The following is a 25,450-nucleotide window of genomic DNA, read 5'->3' as shown; positions in this document are numbered from 1 at the left end:
AAGGAAGGGAAATGTGGCAGGGATTTTTTTCTAGATTCTTCAAAAGTGTTTCTGATTATTTATTTTAGTCATTTTACTTTTAAAGTCATTTTTGTTGAGATATAATTTACCTACAGTAAAATATACCTACATTAAGTGTATGGTTTGTTGAGTTTCGACAGATACACTTGGGTAACTACCATGCAATCAAAATACAGAACATTTCCACCACCCAGAAAGTTCTCGTGTGTCTCTTTGAATTTGGTCCCTCCTCTTACGCTTGGTCCCAGGCAACCAATGACCTGCTTTCTGTCATCATATTTTTACTTTTTCCAGAATTTCATGTATATGGAAACAATATGTAGATTTATGTCTGACTTTCACTTAATATGACATTGTTGTATGTATCAGTAGTTTGTTCCTTTTTATTGCTGTGTAATATTCCACTGGCGTATATACCACATTTTGTTTTTTCACTTACCAATTGATAGACGTTTGGATTGTTTCCAATTTGGGGCCATTGTGAATAATGCTGTTATGAACATTCATGTACAAGTCCATGTGAACATATGTTTTCATTTCTCTTGAGTAGACTACCTAGAGCAGACTTACTGGGTCATAGGAAGCTACTAAACTATTTTCCAAAGTGGCTATTATAGTAGTTTGCATCCCCATCAGCAATGAATGAGAGTTTCTATTGGTCAGTATCCTTGTCAACACTTGGTATTGGCAGTCTTTATTTTTAGCCATTTCAGTAGGTATGTAATGGTATCTCATTGTGGCTTTATATACATTTTCTTGATGGCAAGTGATATTGAGCATCATTTCATGTGCTTAGTGGCCATTCCACCTCTTCTGTTCAAATCTGTTGCCCATTTATTTATTTATTTATTTATTTGACAGAGATAGAGACAGCCAGCGAGAGAGGGAACACAAGCAGGGGGAGTGGGAGAGGAAGAAGCAGGCTCATAGCAGAGGAGCCCGATGTGGGGCTCGATCCCATACCGCCGGGATCACGCCCCGAGCCGAAGGCAGACGCCCAACCGCTGTGCCACCCAGGCGCCCCTGTTGCCCATTTTTTAAATTGAGTTGTCTTATTGAGTTGTAGAAGTTCTTTAAATATTCTGTATATAAAATGTTTTGTAGACACACAGACTGTTCTCTCCCAACTTGTATATTTTCTTAGTGCTGTCTTTCGAAGGTAGAAGTTTTTAATTTTCATAAAGTTTATCATATTTTTCTTTTTTATTTCATGCTCTTGATGTTCTTTTTTTAATTTTTACTTATCCCAACATGATGACGATTCTCTCCTCTGTTTTATTTAGTAGTTTTAACTTTTTCTTTAGTTCTGTGATCCACTTCAAGTTAATTTTTGTGTATCCTATAAGGTAAGGGTGAAAGTTCATTTTTTCTAAGTAGATAAAGTTGTATCTAGGTTATTTTTCCCCCATGGAATTACTCTGGCCCCTCTCTTGAAAATTAATTGACCATACATGCACGGATCTATTTCTGTATTCTCTGTTTTGTTTCATTAATCCATTTGTCTGTCCTAGACCAAAGTACACTGTCTTGATTACTGTAGCATTAATGTAAGTCTGGAAATAATGTAAGTCTTCTAACTTTGTTCTTTTTCAAAATCATTTTCACTATTTTAGGTCCCTTGTATTTCCATATAAATTTTAAGATCAGCTTATCAATTTCTTCTTAAAAGTCAGCTGGGATTTTGATTGGGATTGCACTGAATCTATAGATCAATTTGGAGGGAGTTTATATCTTCACAGTATTGAGTCTTCCAATCTATGAACATAGCATATCTCTTAGTTAGCTTATCTTTAATACCTCTTAGCAATGTTTTCTAATTTTAGACATACAAGTTCTTATAATTTTAAAGAAATTATTCCTAATTATTTTATGTTTTTGTTAGTATTATAGTTTCATTTTCTTAAATTTCATTTTCTAATTGTTCATTGCTAGTACATAAAAATACAGTTGGGTTTTGTAATTGGCCTTCTTTCTAAATTCATTTTTTTAGGTCTAATGATTTTTTTTTTGTAGAATACTTAGAATTTTCTATATACACAATCATGTTGTCTATGAATAAAGAGTTTTACACCTTCTTTTCCAATCTGTATGCCTTTTGTTTCTTCTTTTTCCTTTTTGCATTGGCCAAGACCACTTGTACAATGATGAACAAGTGATAAGAGCAGACATTCTTGTTTTGCTCTGTTCTTAGAGGAAACTCACTAATTCTTTTTACTACTAAATATGATGTTAGCTATACATTTTTCATACATACTTTATTATTATTATTATTTTTAAAGATTTTATTTATTTATTTATTTGAGAGAGAGAGAGAGTGCAAGTGGGGGGGAGGAGCAGAGGGAGAGTGATAAGCAGACTCCACACTGAGTGCAGAGCCTGATGGCAGGGCTTGATCCCAACCCTGAGATCATGACCTGAGCCAAAATCAAGAGTCTGATGTCCCACCAACTGAGCCACCCAGGCGCCCCCTTCATACATATCTTTTACAGAGTTGACTTGGTAAATTCTATTTCTATCCTATTCCTATTTGACTATTCCTAGTTGACTGAGAGGTTTTTTTAAAATCATGAATTGATACTGAATTTTTTCAGATCATTTTCTCTGCTGAGATGATTGTATTTTTTTTTTTCTTGTTTACTCAGTTACTCTGGTAAAGTTACACTGATTTTTTTTTTTTTTAAGTAAGTTCTAATGCCCAGTGTGGGGTTTGAACTCATGACCAGGAGATCAAGAGTCGCATGCTCTACTGACTGAGTTCTTTTTTTTTTTTTTCTGCCCACCCCACCATTTTTTTAACTCCTTAAAATTGGTTGTTTTTTATTTCAAACAACCTCAGACAAAAACAGTTTGGTTGATTCATTTTTTAGTGTTAAGAAAGTCTTTAGTTCCTGAGATAAACCCCACTTGGTCATGATGCATTATGCTTTTAGTCATTCTAGATATAATTTTTTTTTAAAGATTTTATTTATTTACTTGAGAGCGAGCGAGATCACAGAGGCAAAGGGAGAGGGAGAAGCAGACTTGCTACAGAGCAGAGAGCCCGATGTGGGGCTTGATTCCAGGACCCTGAAATCACCACCTGAGCTGAAGACAGACGCCGAACTGACAAAGCCACCCAGGCGCCCCTCTAGATATAATTTTTTTTAATTTTTTTAAAAGATTTTATTTATTTATTTGACAGAGAGAGAGACAGCCAGCGAGAGAGGGAACACAAGCAGGGGGAGTGGGAGAGGAAGAAGCAGGCTCCCAGCAGAGGAGCCTGATGTGGGGCTCGATCCCACAACGCCGGGATCACGCCCTGAGCCGAAGGCAGACGCTTAACAACTGTGCCACCCAGGCGCCCCTCTAGATATAATTTTTAACTATAAATTAAGCAAACATAAAACAAGATCAGGATGATATGAAAGAAGATAACATTTGAGAAATGGCAAAAGCTCTTGGAAATGTGTAACCAAAATTTAAAAATTAGTAGAAGGGTTAAAAAATAACATTGAAGAAATCTCTTGGAAAGTAGAGTTGCAAAATAGGAGTGAAACAAGTATAAATTAGTTCTAGATAATTCTAGAAGTATGTCTTTATTAGGAATTCTATACATAGGGGAACCTGGGTGGCTCAATCGTTAAACATCTGCCTTTGGCTCGGGTCGTGATCCCAGGGTCCTGGGATCGAGTACCACATCGGGCTCCCTGGTTAGCAGGAAGCCTGCTTCTCCCTCTCCCACTCACCCTGCTGTGTACCCTGTCTCTCTGTCAAATAAATAAAATGTTAAAAAAAAAACCAAACGGCTAAGTGCAGCTGGCCTAGGAAACAACTAGTCTGGATTGTAGCAGGGGGATGGAGGGCCTTGGAAAGGCATCTCCAGGGACAAATTGGAATGGGTAAGTTCAAATGTATGGTAAAATATATTGATAAGACAAATAGCAGAGATGTACTTGCAAAAAGTAACAGCTATGTGGGAAACCAAACAAGTAAAAAAAATATGAGTACATTATTAACTCCAGGAAAACTAATGGTGTACAAGAAAACAGACATGGTCATCTTTGTTTGCCTCAGCTCTGAACCATGTTTCCACAGTCATAACAATGTAAATGTGGATTTTTGATTCAATCAAACATTATGCCAGAATAGTGTGGAGAGAATGAAGGCAAGAAAGTAGGGTGCAGGAAGGTGATGTAGGAGAGCTTAGTCTTCATCTACCACAGTAGAAAGTTAGTAGAGAAGTGTCTAAAACGGATTAGTCATGGCCATATAAACATTGTTTAAGATTGATAATAAAAAGCAGGATAAACAGCTAAAAAAAGCAAAGGTAATTGCTTCTGGGAAAGGATCAGTGGGGAATTGGGTCAAGAGAAATTTAAAAATTAAAGAAGAAAACCATACAATAACAAACCTGTCTTTTCTTACAGAGATTGCAGTATTTCCGAATGTACTTGGCTAGAGTACATCCAGTTTTATTGTCACTGAAAGATTCCCTAAACCAATCTTTAGAATCTAGAAATTTATAGGTCTGGTACAGTGCTTTGAGTGGTAGACTCATAGTAAGTTTTTGTTAATCAAAAGGCATTTCTATAAAAGGAGATTTGACTAACCTGTTTCTATTTTCCTTTTAGGTTTAAATTTTTGAAATTGAAGTAGGTCTACACATTAGGAACTCATGTCTTTTCTTGTAAGTAAACCAGAGCGAATTAGGGTGAGTGTTTCTATTCTTCTGGCTTTACTATTTTTATTTTCTGTAAAGCAGTGTGTTTTGGCAGATACTGTAGGTGGTTTTTATGTGATGCTCAGAATCCTATGGATGTGAGGCATGTGGGAAGTAAAGCAGATATTGCAGCCTCCGCTCCTAAGAAAAGAGCTTGCAGGCAGAGGCTGACTAGAGACACCAAATACACCCACCAGCTTGTCTGATAGAGTAAAATGGTGGCTTATTTCAAGAATATCACTCATACAAAATTAAATGAATCAATGTCCCTTTTCACTATAGATATGTAATCGCTAATAAGCTGCCTATTTCCTGTGTATTTTCAATGAGTTTGTGTGTTTTAAAAATCAGTATCAAATTGTCATTATTTGAACACTTTTTCTAAGTATAATCATAAGTTTTAACTGAAGACTCTTTGAACGTGAAAAATGTTATTACACCTGAAACCTTCACCAGCTAAAATGACCTCAAGAACAAATACTGGATTTAGCTTCTTTATAAGCTTCCATGACTTCATAAAAGAGCATTGTATTTTGTTTATTATCAAGTATTTAATTTCTAAATGCAGTAGTAATTATTTTAAAATTCTATAACAAGGAGGAAGTGCTATGTGACACATGAACATACCACTTCCTTTAAATATTAAAGTATATGTCATATTTTGTGATACAGTACATATTATTTTTTATAAAGTTTTTTATTTTGGGTGTTCTTTTTTTAATTTAGAAAGAAAAGGACAGAGAGTGATGTTGTAGTTCCAATTCATAACCCATATTATACAACTTATTTCTGAATGTTACTTAATCTTCTTTTTTCTGGTGTTTGTGTATATAAGAATAATTTATACTGGGAAGAGTAAACTTCACTGTTAAGTAAGAGGAAAAACAGAATCTCTCCTTAGCCTGAACTCTGCCTGGTGGAAAGAATGCCCCCAAGTCAAACTTGAACACTAGTCCTTAAGTGAAATTCAATCATGATTCCATTACTTTTATATATGAGCTTCTTTTCTGTGTCAACCTCACCTGATTCATGTGAAACCAGAGCACTTTATCAGTATTAAGGAATCCAATACTCATTTGAAATAGGATAGTAAAGTGAACCATGATTGGTAAAGTTAGTGTGGTCCTTGTAAACCTGGTAGAAAATATAGTAGTGATGTCCTTAGAAATCCTAGTGGATGAAAGAATATGCAGCTTACTATTTTCTTTTACAAACTAACAGAGGCTTGTGCAAAACTGTTTCATCTCTGTTTTCCATATTATGAATTCCAGTAGCATTTTTCACATTGTCATTCATGATCCAAAGCATCTGTAATAGACAGCCATTGAGTGAGTCAGATGGAACCAGAAGGTAGTTTTATGTATAGGAGGGACAAAAAACCTTCTTCATTATTAGGGCCACTACCACATGTTTCTCATCTGTCTGTCAGATTTAAGGATTATTTATCAAATTAGGCGAAGAAGAATAGAGAAAGGAATTAACCTGTTGTTTTCAGTTGATTTAAATCCAGGATTCTTTTCAAAATTGTTCCATAGAAATGCATCTTAACTGTACCTCATGATTCTGTTTTTGTAGTTTGTTTGTCTAATGGCTGATAGCTAATTTTTTGTGACTTGGAAGAAATACTAATTCTCTTTGGGGTTTTCCTCTTTAGCGGTGGGTCTCGGAAAAGTTCATTGTTGAGGGCTTAAGAGATTTGGAGCTATTTGGAGGTAAGTACAGTATGGCATTTAGCCATCACTTCAGGATAAATGTCACTACTCTTGTTGACTAAATCAATTTCTAGAAATTAGGAATTGGAAGGGCAAGTGTAAAGGATAGTTGTTCTGTTGTTTGGCTCCATTTTGAATCCATGGTATCCCAAAGATTTGAGGACTTATCTGGCAGTTGACCTTGGCCTGTCTTGATTGTTAGAAAGTCTTTATTTACTTAAAGGCATATTTATTTCTTCTAAGTATTCATCCAGTTGAAAGACATATTCTTAAAGGAAAAAAACTTAAGTGTTTAAAATCTTCTAACCTTGAAGATTTTAAAAATAAAATTATTAGGACAAAAGTACAAATGATACAAAAGTTCTGGTTTACTGATCAATCTAGTTGACTCATCTTTTCATGGTAGAAATTATGAGACTTCAGAGAACTAAGGGAAAAATAAATCTGCCAGGACAAAAATATTAACTGACTTCCTGTTGTAAAATCCACATGCTGATTTCGGAAGTCGTAACCTTGCAATTTTGAAGTTTAACAGGGCCAGGCATTCGCCTATGATTCTTTTGGAATTGAGCCTTTTTGAGAACTGGATCTTAATTTAAGGCAAAGAAAATTCTTTTCTATACAAATAACAGTAGTAGAGCCCCATTCTTGGTGTCTGAATACCAAGACACTCTCTTCAGCTAAAGAAACAAGTTATCAGATAAGTGCATTGATTGATCAAACAAAATACCCTCAGATAGACTTAAGTCATTGAGAACTGAAACCTGTTAGTTACTAGGTGATACCTGTTCATTTATTTTCCTTAATGCCACTCAAAGACCTTCAGAGAAGTATTATTTGTTATGTTTTAGACGAATGAGAGCTTAGAAAAATAATGAGTTATTTTTGTTTTAGTTCTGAAGAATAAAAATTAGCTGCACATTAAAGGAAAAGCTAATGGGGAAAAAAATACTATATTCTGGTCCTGTTCTCATTTTCTTCTCATCTTTAATGGGAATACCACTGGTTTAAAAGTAAACATTGGCATTGATGACAGTTGAGTTGGAAGTCCAGTTTACAATTAATTAGTTAAAAATATTCCAGTATATGTGAATTGAATTAAGGATTTTGGTGTCAGCGTCTTGAGTGTAGGATCTCTGGCAGTCTTTTGACAATTTCCTAGTCTCTGATTTGAGGAGAGTGAAGGGATTGTTCTGTCCCCTGTTTACAGCTTGATGAAGTATATTTTATCAAATTTTATACAACTTGGAATTTGCCTTCTACTCTACAAGATTGGACTTCATTTGAATTAATCTGTTCACTTGGCTTCTTACCTTTAACAGACTGTCTTAAGCAAATGCACCTGTCATTTGTGTACCAGAAAACTGGTGTCCAAAGCAAAAATAAATAAATAAATAAATAATCTTATTTTGACAAATTGAGGCTAATTTACTCTTAGCCAGTCTCCTCTAACAATACAGTCGGGTGCTCTGATTTCTAATTTAAGATATTTGGAAATATGTGATCATTCCAATACTTTCCAGTTAAAAGTTGACTTTGACGGTTTTTCTCACTTTCATAGAATGATGAAAATAAAAAATACGGATAGAGAATTTGTCTGATTTAAGGGCAGAAAGTTATTTCAGTTGTCCTTTGCTTTATCTGTTTTCACCTAGAGTAGCAAAGGGCCAAAAAGCCCTTCCTTTATTTGTATTCAGAATAGAATGCATGTGACTGGAGAATTTTAACTGGGTATCTTAACTCGGTAATGGTCCCACGTATACAGTATACATGTTGCTGTACTAAAACCTTTTTTGCCTTTTTTTTTTTTTTTTTTTTTTTTTTTTTGAAAGCCTGTTTTCTAGTCCCTGCACTTTCTGGGAAATAGCCAACCATCTCTATAACTTTATAATGAATGTTCTGTTCACAGTATAAGACTCTGAAACCAGCCTATTGAAAGTAACATTGTGTGCTGATGGAAAGTAAATTTAAGACTAGAATTACAGCCGTTGAGTTATACGTGCCAAAGAATGCCCAGAGAATAGTAGCCTTGCCATGTTGTGAAGAGGCAGAGATTCATGTTTAAAACCCCATCTATGTGTAGTGTTTTGACTGTGCGTCTCTCTCTGTGTGTGTACATGTGTATGTGCTCATACATGGCACTGCAGGCACTTTTTACCATAATGACTCTTAAGTGGTTTCTATAAATAAATGTTGTCCTAAGTGCAATAATTGCTGTTGTGAATGTGGATCTGTCTTCTGCTAAAAAACAAAATGCCAACAATCAGTTTCTCTACTCCAGAGCAGCCTCCGGGTGGCACTCGGAGAAAAGTAAGTGACTTTCTAGGCTCTAGCACTATGGCTGTTGCATGGGGATGGCTTCTTGTGGAAATTTGTGGTTTTGGTTGGCTTATCATTTTATGTTTCTGCTTATCTCAATGAGTTTTATTTGTAATTCTTTTACTTGTGGAAATTCAGGTTTCACCCTGGAAAGATTTAGATGCGTACTCTGGAAGCTGAAACGCTCTCAGGCACTTTTTGTCTCTCCTTCGGGGATTAAGGTCTCCTCACCTTCCCGACCCTACCAGTCCCCCACCACCTCCNGCCCCCCCCCCCCCCCCCCAAAAAAAAAAAAAAAAAAAGAAAGTTTCAACAATGTAAGATGTGGTTATCTTTTAGTGGCTAATGGTACTAAATTTTCCATCCTTGGTCTATTGCTAATCGATTTCAGTCCACAGAGATCATACAGAGCTCTACCTAGATTATAGGCAGTACCTCAAATCTCCTACCTTAAAACCAAAACCCCACATTAAAAAGTACAAAAGGGAGGTGCTTTCTTTTTTATTATTGGCAGAAGTTCAAAGACTCTTGCCCTGCTACCTAGTCTTGTCGTTTACTTTACCAAAGTAAGTAACACCAGATGTGCACAGTGTACCAAGCTATTTTTGATAATGTGAATCAGTGTCTTATAAAGAGAGGGGATAAGAACCCTTTTCTTTTTTTTTTCTTTTTTTTTTTTTTAAAGATTTTATTTATTTATTTGACAGAGATAGAGACAGCCAGTGAGAGAGGGAACACAAGCAGGGGGAGTGGGAGAGGAAGAAGCAGGCTCATAGCAGAGGAGCCTGATGTGGGGCTCGATCCCATAACGCCGGGATCACGCCCTGAGCCGAAGGCAGACGCTCAACCGCTGTGCCACCTAGGCGCCCCAAGAACCCTTTTCTAAGTAGACTTCTTAGTCTTTTCAGATGACAGGCATCTGCCCCTTTTGCAGGCAGCCCCACAGCGGAAGGACAGTGACGTTGACTAGGAATTTCTCTCTGAGTGAAGCTTTGGTTGTGCTTATGTAGTCTGCTAGTCAGGGGCACCTCTCCATCAGATCCAAATATGTTCCATTCGGGAGACCAAAAAACATTCCCTGTACCATCAGTTAGATATTTTTCCAGAATAGAAACCTATTAAATATAATTTTATATTTTCACAGCTGCCGGCATTATGCCAAGAGTTATCCTGTGTGAAACCTGGTGGTGGGGGGGTGGGTATAGCATTTCACAAATATTGTCTTTGTGTGCTCTATCGTGCTTCATCTTAAACTCTTTAAACAAAGTTATTTAATGGTCATTTCTGGCTATCAGAAGCTTATGTATTTTCCAAATGATTCCAAAATGAATAAAATGCTTTTCATGGCAGGGGAAACTAAGAAGCTTTGCTAGAATTAGTTTCTCTAGACAATTTGAGATTATACGTCACACTAATACAACTATGTCATGCTGTGTTTAAAGAGAATGGACTAAACATTTCATCCTTTGCATCTGAATTTTGGCCTTTTCTAACTCTGAAACAGTACACTCCCCTAACCCGCCTCTCTTGTGGCAATATCAGACCCGACCTCTTCCTTTCAAAATACTGTCTTTGTTTGTTTGTTTTCCTAAATAAAGGTTGGTTCCTGTCTGAGTTCAGACCTACAGAACATCCACAAACTAGAACTTGCCCATTTCAGGATCATTGCAGTGAGATGGGGACAGCAACCACTAGACTAGTTCATCTCAGGCAATTCCCAACTGCCAAGAACTCACATTCCCAATTACCTTAAGAATTTTAGTTCCTAAAACTAACATTTTTGAGTCATTTTCTGTAGTCAACAAAGATAGTAGAAATATTTGCCAAGTTACTACCTAATCATACCAGTAGTTTACTACATCGTTTCCTACCTAGGCTCAACAAGAGTGTGCCTTTAGTGTGTAGCCTGCTAGACAGTATGTCTTGTATGCACTCATAGCAAGGAGGAGGGACATAGGTCATAAAAAAGTATCTATCAGTAGTTTTTCCCAAGGGAGTTATTTAAAATGCATTTAATAAGTACTTTCATCTCACAATTCCAGCTGTCCTTCATAGTCTCTTTTTCAAATTAGAGAAATATTAAGGAGTTGGCCTGGAAATCAAAGGAGAAAAGACCTTCAAATATATAGTAGTTCTAGATTTGTTCTCTTTGGGACCATATTGCTACCTGCTAAAAAATGCAGTACTTTCTCAGAGGCAGGTACCAGATTCTGATCTATAAAGCGCCCCCAGTGACAAGGGATTTAATGAGTGTGTCGCATGAGGGCAGGTGTTTCCAGTCTAGGTCGATATGTTGAACTCTGTCTCCGGTGGAACTGGCTGGTACATGTCCCCTACTCTCCTCTTCAGCAATGACAAGGGCATGGGCAGGAGACCTTCTCAGTTCAAACTTTGCTTAAATGATCTTTGTATGTGGCAGCCTCATTGTAGGCATTGGGGAAGACCTCAGTGGCAAGACAGACAAGGTCCGTGCCCTCAGGGAGCTTGCATTCTAGTAGAGGAGGCCGTGATAACGTTCCGTGAGGAAAGTCAAGCAAGATGGTAGAATAAAGTGACCGGGAGCCTACTTTACTTTCTGCACAGAGCCTTCGGTGCGCAGATGATGGACGTTTAAGTCGAGACCTTAGTCATAAGGAAGAAGTGGCTGCGAGAAAATGGGCAGGGGCAAGGAAGGAGTAGGGCAGGAGTGTTCCAGACAAAGGGACTGCTGGTGTGAGCTTCTTAAGGCCGAAGTGTGCCTGTTCACATTGGTCAAGTATAGTGAGTCGGGGATGTGGTAAGGGATGCAGTCGTTAGAAGTACGCAGGGTCCGAGTCACATGGATCCTCACAGGCCAAAGTAGGGACTTAGGGTCTGCAAGCCACCCCCTGGGTTTTGTGTTAACTCATGACACCGATTTGACTGAGGAGTAGATTGATACCTGAGAAAACAGGATCCTCAGAAGAACAAGAATAGGTGCAGATGGTGAGAGGGAGGAGGTTAAGAAGATGGGACTGAAGACTAACTCAGCTTGCAGCCCATCAGTCCTAAACAAATGGTGAGCTGCCATTTCAGAGCTCCTGGTTTGGGCTTTTGGCTCACACTTTGTCCCTCGGCTGTGTATCTCTCACCTGTCTGAGGCACTTGGAATGTACTATCCAGTATCTTAGGATTATTCTGAAGACTGGACAGTGTCAAGAAACTATAATGGCTATCAATGAGCCTAGAATTTGTTTTCAGAGCATTTGAAAACACAGATAACTGTAAAAACCAAAATCAAACCAACCTTAACTATTTATTGAGCTCTTCTTAGGATTCTCTGTTTTCTTCGTTTTCTCTGGTCGTCTTACGTGTTGAACAGGAGAGTGACCAAACAGTAGGCAGCAAAAGAGGGAGGAGAAGAATAGAACTCATATTAATTGAGTATCTATGAGACACCAGGTAGCGCTAAGCTCTTTCCATATTTCATCTCGTTTAATTGTCACAACAACGCTATGAACGGGGAATTAATCCACTAATGAGATAACAGAGATCCTAAGAGTTTAGAGTGACTTGCCCAGGGTCACAGAGCAAGTGATAGACCTGAGTTCAAGTTCTGCCTCTCTCTGGCCCCTCAGCCTACAGTCTTTGTATTATACCATTTGTCTTACTTAAAATAGCCTTTCCCAAATTATCTTTTCCAAAATTTATCAAAAGGTTCTCTGGATGAGTAGATTTGGGAAATGCTAGGTTAGACAAAGTTAAACAAGTTTCTTTACTATAATACTTCTCAAAGCCTTTATATGCGAGCATGCCTTATGATTCTCCATGAGAAAGAAAATGCTGCATTTTCTCATTTAACTGAATGTGTAAACTGTTCCTGTGTGTTAACTGCCAAGATCTGTGTTCCAGGGGGCCTACTTTGGGGAAATCCTGCATTAGAACAGCCCAGTGGAAAAAGGGACAAGAGACACAGAGGCAGTTTCACCTGGGAGAAACCTACATGGCCAATACATACATGAAAAGATGTTCAACCTTATTAGTAACCAAGGAAATGTAAATCAAACCCACAATGACATTGGCAAAAATTAAGTCTGATTAAGTGATGGAGGAAAGTGGATCAATGAGAACATACATATAATGCTGGGGGGGAGTGTAGATTGGTATAACCATTTTGGAAAACAATTTGCATTAGTTTGTAAAGTTGATTGTTCATTTACTCTGTAACCTAGCAATTCAATTTCTGGGCATAAGCTTTAGAGTAGTTCTGGCATATACACATCAGGAGACACTTTCAAATGGGTTTCTAATAGCACAGTTCATAAGAGCAGAACTGAAAACAACCCAAAAAGCCCATCAACACTGGGATGGATAAACTGAGATATAGTCACAAGATGACTATTACACAACATGGGTGTATAGCATGGCTAAATACAACGATATGGATGAACCTTAGAAATAGAAAAATTGATTGAATTAGAAATTTGCTGACAGGGCTCTCATTTGCTTGATGAGATTCCTCCTACTGTCATAGCAAGAGGTGCAAGAGGAAGAACCCATGTGGTTTCTTTCCCCATTGGCAGCATGAACTCTTGAAACCAGATGTGCTTGAAACATCAGGTTTAGGAATATAGCATATGAAATTTGAGCTGGCCTAAGGTTCTCCATTTCAGTAGCACACACATCTGAAGAAAGAGGATCCAAAAGAAAGAAAAACATAGCCCCGAAATCAGGCAAATAAATTTAGGTCTAGAAGAAGGAAAGAGCCTTTTGAGCTGTTGGTCTGCCATCAATTTTGCTGGGCACTCTTCTTCTGGACCTCAAAGGCCAGAGGTGTGATGCCCACATCCTAACTGGCTGGAGTCCAACTTCATTTGCATCAGGAACAAGGAAGCAGGTCACTTCTGCCGCCTGGGATGATGGCTGAGACCTGACAGCTCTGTTCCTTGCCTGTAGCCCTATGTGTTGCCTGGGTTTTCTGTTTTTTTATTTTGTTTTGTTTTGTTTTTTGCTTCAGTTGGAAATGTCAGAGAATAATTGGTCTGGGCTCTTGGTTTGCTAAAGAGAGGACTTCTTATGGCCACATTTTCCCTATAGCAAGATTCAGCCTGTGACTTTTAGGATCTTGTGGTCAGGACCTTATATAGGACCCCCGCATCTCTCTATCCCCCTTCTCTTTTCTAAACATGGCCTTCTCCAGACATTCTTTCCCCAGTTAAGAATTTCATAGTTTTTAGCAAGTTGTTGGAAAGGACAAGCAAATCAACAGTCAACCGAAACTGGGCTTGTTCCCCACCCCCATTCCTAGATGGTGCTCACATTTACTGGCTCTGATATTAGAGCTGGTGACTACATTGGACACCTGGTGTTTTACATTTCTCATCGAATAGTGCTGGAACAATTTCCTTGACCCAGAGTCAGACTTCGTATGTTCAGATGCCAGTCTCCTCATGGGTGTGAATCACCACCTCCCACTCCCATCCCACACCCCATTTTCTCTTACTAACCTATTTTTCTTTTTCTTTAGACCAATGAGGCGAGCTCAGAGTCGATAGCATCCCTCTCTAAACAGGAGATCATGAGTAGCTTCCTGCCAGAGGGAGGGCGCTATGAGCTACTCACCGTCATAGGTAAAGTCCAGGGACTGCCATTCTCAGGCTCCAGGGCACTGCCACGATCTCCTCTACACCCTCGATGAATGTGTGCCAGAGACTGTCAGCTAGTTAGCAGGAGTCAGGGTGACAAAACAGCCTTTGGGGGGTCTCCTTTGCTTTCGCCTTCCAAGTATGGGGAAAGAGATCATGTTACCAGGAGAAGCTCTTTTGTAGTTTTTTCTTTTTGGCTTGTATGCTTCTGATGTCCTGGGCCATAGTCAGTTTGAATGGTTGGCTGAGAAGGAACTGATAGGAGACAAATTAAGAAATGTCAGCCACAAGGGTAGCAGTAGTGACAGTTTTAACTTGAATCTTCTTTTTAGATCAAGTCTCTTTAAGGCAACCTTTGTTGCTGTTGTTCTTGTTTATGGTATTCCCTTTTTATTTTAGGAAAAGGATTTGAGGACCTGATGACTGTGAATCTAGCGAGGTACAAACCAACGGGAGAGTATGTGACGGTACGAAGGATTAACCTGGAAGCTTGTTCCAATGAGATGGTGACGTTCTTGCAGGTAATGTGAATAAAATGTGAAGCCCACTTGAAGGGTGGGCTCTTCATTCTAATAGTAATCACCAGGCGTCTCTTACATCTGTCTTCTGAAAGTAGCTGGCAGAAAACGAAGGTGAACCAAACCAAGATGTTACAGAAGCTCTTCATGAAAAATCCTGGGCGTTTGGCACTAAGGATTCTATAATGCTGCTCAGGCCAATTTATAGTCCCGTCTTCTTTTCCAAAGACTGCTTTGTGGCTCATTTATTCATTTATTATTCAGAGAGGCTAAGTCACTTGCCAGTAGTCACACACACTAGCTAGCAAGTGGTTGAGATGGAATTCACACCCGGGCAGTCTTGTTCCAGATTCAGGGCAGCCTGCTCAGCCATGACAGCCATATTCCAGCTCTCATCGTCCTGTTGGCCCAAGGTTCCTTTCTGTTGCAGAAGCAAGTAGCCGCCCTCTTGTTAAACAGGGAGAGACCACATATCTAGTAGCTGGCCGGGGACTGGACTCTCCTTCACTGACGCAGGCTTGCACTGGGAACCCCTGAGATTCAGGGCCTGGGTCAGTGTATTTTCAGCGGTGGACGTGCAGCCTCTCCCCTACTTCATTCATAACGTGTCTCTGAATTCATGCTCATCTGCCGGTCCCCTAACACCCATTCATGTGGTCAGAGTAGTTTTGTGGGTCTGAGGATGGAACCAGCAGTCAGTCCCAGCTTAGTTATTTGGGAAGAAAGATACCTGAGTTTATTCTAGAGCATGTTGGACTTTAGGATTCTTTTCTTAATTTTTTGGAGCAGTGGACAGGTAGAAGGTATTGCCTATTTGGCCTTAGCTCATGTCCCAGAGGCGAGGACCCCAGAGTTTCTGTAGTTCTTTTGTCCAAATTTATTTTAAAATCCCATAGGTCTGTCACTTCTCGTAGCTGCTCTCTCGATCCCAGGTTGCTGGAGAAGTACCTTCGAATACCTAGTAGTTATCGTTTGCTCTCTGATGCTTTGTTTCCTTGTTCTATTGATTATGACATTTTCCTTTATAATAGGACAACAGTTTTTGTTTTCTTATCTTAAAGAGGAGTTCTGTGCCTTGGTCCTTGAAGTTGAGCTAAGCTCTAAGCTTATTACTTCCTCAGTCTTCAGTCAGCAGTTGGTTCTCCTCCTTTCCGAGGTGGCAAGCTGGGACCCTCTATTGTGTTGTTCGTGGTTTCCCTGTGGGTGGGGAATTTTTCTTGAGGCCCTTTAAGATCAGCTGGTGGAGCCAAACTCAGGCAGAAGCTGGCAGAGCAGTGCTGGCCTCCCTGTGGAGACTGCAGAGCCTGGCTTTTCTCCTATGGGTGGCCCACAGGCTGCTCCCAGGAGTAGAGCTCCAGAAGTAGTAGGTCCCCATGTTATTCATGCTGCCACCATCACAAGCGTCCTTCGCCAGCGCCCCTTGATTCTGACTTCCACTTACCATTGCTTTCAGGGAGAGCTTCATGTCTCTAAACTCTTCAGCCATCCCAACATCCTGCCATATCGAGCCACCTTTATTGCTGACAATGAGCTGTGGGTTGTCACATCATTCATGGCATATGGTGAGTGGGACAGGGGTCCTGGCAGAGAGGTGTTCTGAGACCGCTGTTGTCAGCCAGCTCACGTGCAGTTTCCCTTCTCTGTTCCCCTTCCCCCTGCCCCCACAATTGTTTTCTTCAGGTTCTGCAAAGGATCTCATCTGCACGCACTTCATGGATGGCATGAATGAACTGGCGATTGCTTACATCCTGCAGGGGGTGCTCAAGGCCCTGGACTACATCCACCACATGGGATATGTACACAGGTGCATTCTTAGGCATAATCACCCTTTCCAAGAGCAGGGATCAGGGCCTGAGCCCTTGAGCAAACAGTTGAAGGTTGACTGAAGTTAGTGAAGTCAGAGTTTAAACCAAGGCTTGGGATTCTGTCTTTTCTCTGACTTGGTAGACAGAGCATTTAGTCTGTTAGTGCTAACTTTTTTTTTTACTGAGCGGCTTGGTCCTGAGTACTGTGTGAGAAGAACATCTGACATGGACCTCTGCACCCTCCATCCCCCGCCTTCCTTAGAGCACCCAAACTGGTATATGTGCCCCAAAGTCAGCCCTATGCAGAGAGGCTGGGGGGAAAGCAGGTTGCTTAGTAAATGGTATCAGGAAAAGCAGCTCACAGTAGGGAAGATAAAGAAACTGGACCCCTACCTAACTCCACATACAAAGGAGTATGTGGCCTCAATGTCCGATATAAAACTAGAAACTGCCACAGAAGGAAATGATTTTGTGGCCTGAGGCATCAAACACTGTCTAGATATTTTAGAAGCACAAAACATCTTAAAACAAAAAAATTAATGTTTTTAACTATATCAAGATTAAAGATCTCTCTCCAGTGAAGGACACCATGAACAAAATTAAGAAATGGGTGACAGCGTGCGAGATGTAAGGTTTGTCTAAAACACACAGGAGATTTGAAACACGGAAATCCTGTGAATCAAGAAAAGGATAGCAAAGCAATAGAAAAAAGAGCAAAGGGTTTGAAGTTTGTAAAAGAGGAAACCCAAAGGACTAACTATCGTATGAACAGACGCTCAAAGCCAACAATAATCAGGAAAGCAAATTAAAACAGGAGGATGTCACCCTGTACACCTGAGATGGGTGTAATGTGGAGGCTGGATGAGGCCCAGTGTGGTGAGGAGGTGGGGTCTCCTGGCCGCAAAGTGGAAGATGGCCTGACATGGCCAGGGTCCCTCAGGACTGGGACCATCAATGCTGCTGCAGGCGGACACCCCAGAGAAACCCTCACACAGAGCCCTCAGGGGTTATATGTGGTGTCATTGTTCCCACGCGTGGTGGTTAGAGGCAGTGTCCATGTTCCTCCCTGGGAGAGCAGCTGAGTAAAAGTGTTAGAGCCCATCCCAGAGTACAGGTGGCAGTTAGGAGCAAAGGTGAGTTGTATGCAGGTGGCAACACAGATGGACCTTGTAAACAGCACTGAGAGGTGAAGGAAGAAAGGGATGCGAGCACAGCACCATCAGGTAAATCGAAAAGATATGCATACAAAACCATGCCACGCTTTATAAGATACCTACAAACAAAAAGTACAGATTAAAAGCAGTAGATGGTGGGGGAAGCAGTGGTCTGTGAGCATAAAAGAGAACTTGAACAGAATATAAGTTTTAAAATCTGGTGATATGTAAATTGGGTCATGCTGTTTTCTCTTTTTTCATACACGTGCTATATAAAAATATGTGTTTATGTATAAATGGCATGAATATATACATGTGTAAAATATATACCCAAACACTGCCAGGGAGCGAGCTGACTGGAGCTAGTATGTGAAGATCAAAGGTTTGTGGGATGAGGGGCTCCCGCTGCCCCATGACACCCTCTCTCCTCCCCACCCTCCCAGGAGTGTCAAAGCCAGCCACATTCTGATCTCCTCCGATGGGAAGGTCTACCTGTCCGGTTTACGTAGCAACCTCAGCATGATCAGCCATGGGCAGCGGCAGCGTGTGGTCCACGACTTTCCTAAGTATAGTGTCAAAGTTCTGCCTTGGCTCAGCCCGGAGGTCCTCCAACAGGTCGGTGGACTGAGTCCTGAGGAGCCCCTCGCCAACTCAGTTTCGCAAGGGAGCCTTCAGGAATTTCCTGGAATGGGGGTGCTTCGCTTCTGAATGGAGTAAGGGATTCCAGAGGGAGGGGTTCCCTCTTGGCAGGTGGACCTGGAGGCCTCTCAGCGTGGGTGTTACGTGCCCATTGCAGATGGTGTTGTTTCCCCTCTGTGGGGTCCCAAACTGGACCTAATGCTATTTCAATTCCCTTTAAAGACCTTCCCATCTTACAGGAAGAGTGAGCATTCTGGAAATACTTGGTGCTCTCCACATCCCTCCACTAAGCAGGAGCACGGGGCCCCACACTTCCTCTTGCTTGTTACACAGCATCAAACACTCCTTCCTTTAAAATATCAGCTACTCTTTGGTAGTACGGGCAAGAAAAGTGGGCGGGATTGGAGACAGGCATTCTTTTCCTCTCCTTGGATGTCGCCCCATGCCCTTCTCTTCTAAGAACAACCAAGGCTACAAATGGAGTGATCTGTGGCTTTTTTTCTCCTGACTCAGAATCTTCAGGGTTACGATGCCAAGTCTGACATCTACAGTGTGGGAATCACAGCGTGTGAGCTGGCCAATGGCCATGTCCCCTTTAAGGATATGCCTGCCACCCAGGTGAGCCTACAGCCTGGTTTCCTTCTTGCCTGCCCACTGCATGTCTTCCCCTGCTGTGGGAGGGGACCCAATGGGAAGAGAGCCCAGGAGCAGGCCCACTGCTCACCACTGTAGGGCCTGGAGCAGGAGTGGAAATGGAGGCCCACATGCCATGTGTCTGTTTAGATGTATAAATCAAGCTAACACATTTTTATAAATTTATAAAATATATTCTATCCTCCTACCTTGATAAATATGCCTGGAAGGCCTGTTTCTAATTTATAGTTCTCAGACTTCCCAGATTCTGTGCTACCACATTCTGGCCAATACCTTTGAACCTCTGGCCTACAAGTTCAATTTCTTTTCGTGCCCCTTACCACAACTGCTCTTTGGTCACTCCTTGGCACACACAGCCTGTGGCATATTGTACCTTTGGGAGACAGACCAGGGGAGCGGCTTATCCAGGCCTTATCAAATTCAGGAAGCAGACTTCGGACATTTGGGCAAGGATTACCTGAGTCCTAAGTACCTGGAGCATGATCTAGAACTGGGCGGGCGGGGGGGGAGCGAGGCTCTGAGCGAGCCTCTCCCTTGAACCCACAGATTGCCCTATGGGAAAAGGGGCAGCTACAGAATGGCCAGAGGGGAACTCTCTAGAGCAGGGGGCCCAGGGAGGCTTCTGGGAGGAGGTGACATTTGAGCCTTGAAAGCAAATGTGTGAAGACAGGGAAGTGGAAGGAAGCTCTTAGGCAGAGGGAACAGCAGAGACCCAGAGTCAAGAAAGGATAGGATCTGGGGAATGGCAATAGTTATAAATAGCTGAAGTACAGGCGCTTCCAGGGGGCTGCTGGGTGATGTGGCTAGAGAAGGAAGCCACAGCAGATCCTGAAGGACTTTGTGTGCTACGCTAGGACCCAAAGCATGTGGAGAACTGCCGACGGCTTTGAGCCCAGGAGTGATAGCCTCAGATAAACTATGTTAGAATGATCACCACAGCAGGTGGATTAGACCTTAGCAGACTAGTTAGGAGGGTATGGAAACGTACATAAAGCATCTAGAAAAATCTAAGACCATCACAGAAAGGAGCTCAGGAAAAATGAAAGGCTACATGGGGTGAACAAGAGGTACAGATCTAGAAACAGCACGGTCCAGTAGCACTTTCTGGGATCACGGGAATTCCTTATCTTTGCTGCCCAGTATGGTGGCCGCTGGCCACCTGCAGCTGTCGAGCACTACAGTGTGGCCAGCGAGACCAAGGAACTGAATTGTAAGCCAAATTTAAATTCACTTAAGTATAAACAGCTACATGTGACTGGTGGCTGCCATATTAGGCAGCACAACTCTAGAGAGCCTTTGGGGTTTCTGGTTTGGAAGTTCAAGAGGACAACCCTAAGGACAGCAATCCTCAAGGTGGGGCTAGTTCTGCACGTTTGGAGTCTGAGGACTTCGGCACAGCTGCCCCAGCTAAGCCTGCCCCCCCCGCCCCCACCCTGGGGGCATTGCTCCTGTGCACCCTGCCACAGCCCAGGGCAGGGCAGGTGCCACGTAATGCACCTGTTTGGACCCATCTGGGCCCGGGCTCCAAAGAAAATGACCTGATGGCCGCCTTCACCCTAGGGTGAGGGCTCTACAGTTAAAAGGAGGTGATGATGTCTTATAAACAGGAGAGTAAACTGGGAGCCCCTTCCTTGCAGCCATAGTTGGGGGCTTTGTTTTTGTAGGCCCTCTCCTCTGCACTTTGGCCTAGCTAGGGTATGGCTGCTGAGCCAGAGGCCTGCGTTGCTCTGGAAAAATTAGACTTATCCCGCTTCTCTTTTCTCTACTCCCCCAAACCACTTCAGTATTTTGGGAAAACTGTATTTATAAAGAAACTCTATAGACCTCCCAGGGGCCCCCCCTCCAGCCCAGGTAGTGGCTCTGTCCTCCCCAGATGCTGCTGGAGAAGCTGAACGGCACAGTGCCCTGCTTGCTGGACACCAGCACCATCCCCGCTGAGGAGCTGACCATGAGCACTTCACGCTCAGCAGCCAACTCTGGCCTCAGTGAGAGCCTGGCCACCAGCACCCCCAGGACCTCCAATGGTGACTCGCCATCCCACCCCTATCACCGCACCTTTTCCCCTCACTTCCACCACTTTGTGGAGCAGTGCCTTCAGCGCAACCCAGATGTAAGGTATTTCCTCTGGGCTGGGAGTGGGCTTTCAGGGGAGCACGGGGGGTTGGGGGGGTCAAAAGCCGAGTTTGAGAGGATGCCTTTGTCCTGTAAAGGGCTGGATTCCTGGAGGAGCCCTGAGCCCCTGTGGCCAGACGGATCAGCACAAGGATTTGCTAAGCAGCCAGTCTGGGTAGCTCTGGCTGTCGTTTTTTTGGGGGGGCTGAGGGAAGAAGTTGAGGATGCTTGAGGATAAGGTGTAAGCAGCAGGGTTCTGGAAGTCTGGGGCACAGGGGTAATGCTGGTCTCTCTTCCCCTTTCTCTACAGACCAAGTGCCAGCACCCTCCTGAACCATTCTTTCTTCAAGCAGGTACAATAGCACTTTCCCGAGGCTCCCTGGGTTGGTTGGTTGTTTTGGTTTTTTTTTTCCCTTGCCTGTCCTTCTAACTACCCTGGCTTTGGGGTCCTTAGGTATATTCTCCTCCTCCCTTAGAATCAGAGAAATGGCCATGTGTCTGAAGCCCCTTAAAGGCGCTGCTCCTTCCTCTCATAGAGATGTGTGGCTCTAACAGGCCACCTGTCAGGAGGCCACTTGCCCCACGGTGTCCTGGGACCCAGAGCAACAGGCTCCACCCCCAACTGTCTCTCCTCCCTCAGATCAAGCGACGTGCCTCAGAGGCTTTGCCTGAGTTACTTCGCCCTGTTACCCCCATCACCAATTTCGACGGCAGCCAGCCTCAGGATCACAGTGGAATCTTTGGCCTGGTAACAAACCTGGAAGAGCTAGAGGTGGATGACTGGGAGTTCTGAGCCCCTGAAGGATGTGTACATCCTCCATCCCGGGACACGTGAGCCCCGGGGGCCCCTCCTGAGGGCTGGCCACATTCCCACCCTCCGGGGTGCAGACTGGGTAGAAAGGACATTTCTGCCAGGAGAGTTGGCCACTTACTCACTGGGAGAGAAATTCCTGGAGAGAAATCTTCTTTACCGCTCCAGGACTTCTGAGACACAGGGGAATCCCAGCAACCAGTGAGCAGAGGCCAGGAAGCTGACATTCCGTCCTGGGAGCACAGGCGACCTCTTCAGAAGGAAGAGATGCTGTTCTGGCCCCGGAGGGCTGAAGGCCAAGCCCAGGGTTTGACTCTTCAACCCAGGGGACTGTGTGACTTCCTTTTCTCACTCTTGCTGTCCTGCCAGGCTGTTCCATTCTCTTCTTCTGCTCTCAGATCCTATAGGTCCATGGAGGGGCAAGCAATAAGCAACCTGCCCTCCACCCTAGTCTCCAGACCTCGCCCTAAAAATTGAAGGGAAGCACCAGGTTAAGGCTGGGCAGCCCCTCCTTATCCCTCTCATTGCTTGGGCCACAGCACCTAAAACCTCCCATAGCTCCTCTGTGTGGTTCATCCCTTTCCCACCAAGAGTCCATCTTACTGCCTCCGGCCTGCCGCCTTAAGGTTTTCTCCAAGGCCACAATGTCTTGCCTAGCCTGAGGACTTAAGTCCTTATGCTGCTTTAGTTTCATCACCAGAACAAATTAAAATTTTTGGAGAATCCACTGGAGAGTGGCATCGCTGTGTGCTGGCCATACAGGCTCAGACAGGAGTCACCCAGCCTCATGTTCTGCCGTCCCAGAGTGGTCCCACGAGTGCATGCGGAAGCATGGCCGTGACCACTTTCATTAGAGAGCCCAACAACACATGTAATAGATTTGTTTCCTCACCATCCAAAAATGTGAGACTATTCATTTTAGCCCGTGGCCATCAATCAAACCACTTTGGGGCTGGAAACGTCTAGGTGCTTAAGACTAGCCCTTCCGCAGGACCACTTCTGGGCCACTAGGAGTCCAGGCATAAGAGGCTCATCTTTGGCAGGAAAGGAGGTGAAGGGTTTTGTTCTGTAACATGACTTGCAGTGTCTCCTTACCCCTGCAACTAATACCCAAAGAGCAAGTAACCCAAGAACCAGAACTGTCCCCTCTGTCATCCTGGCTGGCGGCCAGCGAGGCTGGGCAAGGTGGTGATTCTGACCTGGGTCTCCATGGTGCTTCCCAGCCTACATGGGCACCAGCCTGGCACCTTCACCCCTGCGGTTCCCTCAGGGGCAAGGTGCCCTTCTCTCGCTCAGGCACTAAAAATGTCAGATTGAGGAAGTGCCCCTCCCTCTTCCCTGAAGCTGCTTTGAACCCTCAAATGCTCTCAATTTCCCTTCCCTCAGAAAATTTAACATCACCTTAAAAACGAAAAGTAAAAACCCTCTTCCTTTGGGCAGTTACAAGGGTTAAGGTGAAGAGAATGGACACGCACTACAAGGCGGAGTAGGGAGGCCAGGTCACCTTTGTTTCCAACTCTCCTCCTTACCCCTGCCCAGCTCATCATTTCTTTAAACCTCAAGTTCCCTTTTCTCAACACCCTTATCAGCCCGTTTTCTTTCCTTCTGAACTGCTTTCTTCACCTTGTTGTCCGTTCCTCCTTGGCATGCAAGCTGCTGCTTCTGAGGTGGCTGCCCACAGTTGCCCCTGCAGACCCATCCTGGGCAGGGGAGGGGGCCTCCCGGCACAGGTGGCAAGACAGTGCGAGCCGCTGGCTGCTCCTGGTGCTCCTGGTGCCGGTGAGGGCCACACAGTCCTGCCCCACTGCAGCTACCTTTGAGAATCTGGTGACCGCTGTGCACACTGCCGGGAAAGAGGCACAGAAACACAATGTTAGAAGTGCCGCACACACACCCCAGCCACGGCGTACCTGGGCCTGCAGCTCCACCCAAACATAAGTCTTCCTCTAGAGAGGGGCAGGAGGCTGGGGAGAAAAAGCCAAGCGCAACTGCGAGCCCTGAGGGAGCCAAAGGAACAGCTGGGGGCTGGGGAAGCCTGCAGCCTCCCTCTGGCCCTCCCCTGCCAGGCACAGAGGCGCTGAGTTGTTCTGTTCCCTGATGCACGTGGGGGCCGTGCTCTGGAGCCACTGGTTCTATTCCTGCCACAGTGTGGGAACGAGCTATGTTTAGGGCTGTGTTTGGTGGAACAGCTTCCAGCCAGACGTCAGGCAGAGCCTAGCAGTCCCTGGAGCTAAGGAGACCCGGGTCTCCCAGCAGAGGTCCCTCCAGGAAGCCGCTGCCCCACGTGCACGGCACAGCTGAGGCTCTCCCCCACCAGTGGGTGACCGTCACCTGCCTCCTGTAGTGCGGTGTGCTGGAGCCATGGCAGCCGCTGGGCCAGAGGGGCAGGAAGTAAGGAGCCAGGGGCGGGGGGCCTGTTTAATGGCGCCAGCCCTGCCTCTCTAGCTTTGTTACTTGGAACTAGGCACTTCGGATCTTCAGGCCTCTCTCCCTTGTGTTAAAGGGTGTTAGGGTGCGCCGAGTTTTGCTTGTTTGAAGGATGGAAATCTCTTTCCCCGAAGGGAGTGCCCTCGATTTCTCGCAGGCAACCGTGCCCGGCTGCAGGAACTGGGGGCGGGGGGGTGACTAAGGCCACAAAAACCGGCCACAGAAACGCTTTAGGGCGGCGGGCCTTGGTGCCTCCCGGGGCCCTTGTCTGTGGGGCCGCAGGAGAAGGCACTGAGGGGCAGTGGTCCTTTCGGACCCGTCGTGCAGACCGGCGCGCGGTGATCCGGCGGCCCAAGGTGACAGAACACAGGGACGCCGGGCCTCGCAGCCTCGTGGCGTGACCGCGTGCCGGCCGCCGCTGCCATCTTTCTGGGGCGGCCGAGCGGGAGCGGCCTCTGGCGGCGGGAGGACTCCGCGGCCGGAGGGGGCGTGGGATCCCGGACGGGGCCGCCCCCGCGAGGTCTGTCAAACCTCGGGGCACGCGGAGCTCCGGGCGAAAACGAGGGCCAGCTGGGGAAACTGAGGCAGTGAAAGGCCCAGAGGCACCCCAGTGATCCTTTCCCGCCGCAGGGGCGTCGCCGGGAGCGCCATTTGTCCCGGGACCCCAGGCGTCACAACCTGAACTCGTCCTCGCCCTGAGGCGCGCGGTACCCTCCGGCTCCGGTCCCTTTCGGTCCGGAGCGGGGCTGCCGGCTTCCCGAGGCGGGCGAGCGCGGGGCCTGCGGAGATGGTGCTAGTGCCCGTAGCGCGGGGTCGGGGCGGGGGGGCAGACAAAGGCAGGGGACGCAGAGCGAGGGAAAGACAAAGCGCAGAGGGGGTCGGCGGCGGCGCCGGGGCCCCGGAGGCGGCTCCGGGCCCGGCGGAGCCAATGGGCGAGCGCGGGGCGGGGGCCGGCGGGGGCGGCGCCGCGATAAGG

The 25,450-nt window shown here is 44.5% G+C and overlaps 1 protein-coding gene and 1 long non-coding RNA gene across 14 annotated transcripts in view; one reads left to right on the top strand and one right to left on the bottom strand.

The window, feature by feature from the left end:
• The window catches only part of STRADA (STE20 related adaptor alpha), a 31,058-nt gene that overhangs the window by 4,200 nt on the left and 1,408 nt on the right, over nt 1–25,450 (top strand). For 2 of the 12 annotated variants that reach the window (XM_034640132.1, XM_034640133.1), the window contains exons 2-13: nt 4,632–4,711; nt 6,375–6,432; nt 8,714–8,742; nt 14,237–14,339; nt 14,754–14,875; nt 16,326–16,434; nt 16,553–16,676; nt 18,275–18,446; nt 18,984–19,088; nt 20,980–21,239; nt 21,547–21,589; nt 21,877–21,984. In XM_034640132.1, the coding sequence (XP_034496023.1) occupies nt 4,676–4,711; nt 6,375–6,432; nt 8,714–8,742; nt 14,237–14,339; nt 14,754–14,875; nt 16,326–16,434; nt 16,553–16,676; nt 18,275–18,446; nt 18,984–19,088; nt 20,980–21,239; nt 21,547–21,589; nt 21,877–21,984 (1,269 nt within the window). In that variant the 5' untranslated portion in view covers nt 4,632–4,675. Of the gene's footprint in view, nt 1–4,629; nt 4,712–6,374; nt 6,433–8,713; nt 8,743–14,236; nt 14,340–14,753; nt 14,876–16,325; nt 16,435–16,552; nt 16,677–18,274; nt 18,447–18,983; nt 19,089–20,979; nt 21,240–21,546; nt 21,590–21,876; nt 23,625–25,450 lie in introns of those variants that run through there. The other 10 variants (XM_034640134.1, XM_002924518.4, XM_034640138.1 and 7 more) reach the window with 10 other exon arrangements.
• On the bottom strand, nt 1,229–25,444 carry LOC117795427. 2 transcript variants are annotated; one of them, XR_004619438.1, is made up of 4 exons: nt 23,671–25,444; nt 14,332–14,609; nt 12,017–12,075; nt 1,229–1,360 (listed from the first exon to the last, which is right to left on the bottom strand). It is a non-coding gene; the product is annotated as an uncharacterized LOC117795427 (long non-coding RNA). The 2 variants fall into 2 exon arrangements; XR_004619439.1 differs by lacking the exon at nt 1,229–1,360 and adding an exon at nt 9,620–9,866.

This window comes from Ailuropoda melanoleuca, chromosome 13 (genome assembly GCF_002007445.2).
Source record: "Ailuropoda melanoleuca isolate Jingjing chromosome 13, ASM200744v2, whole genome shotgun sequence".
NCBI lineage: Eukaryota > Metazoa > Chordata > Mammalia > Carnivora > Ursidae > Ailuropoda > Ailuropoda melanoleuca.
Note: the sequence above shows the minus strand (reverse complement) of the source record. Positions and strands in the feature narration are given on the sequence as shown.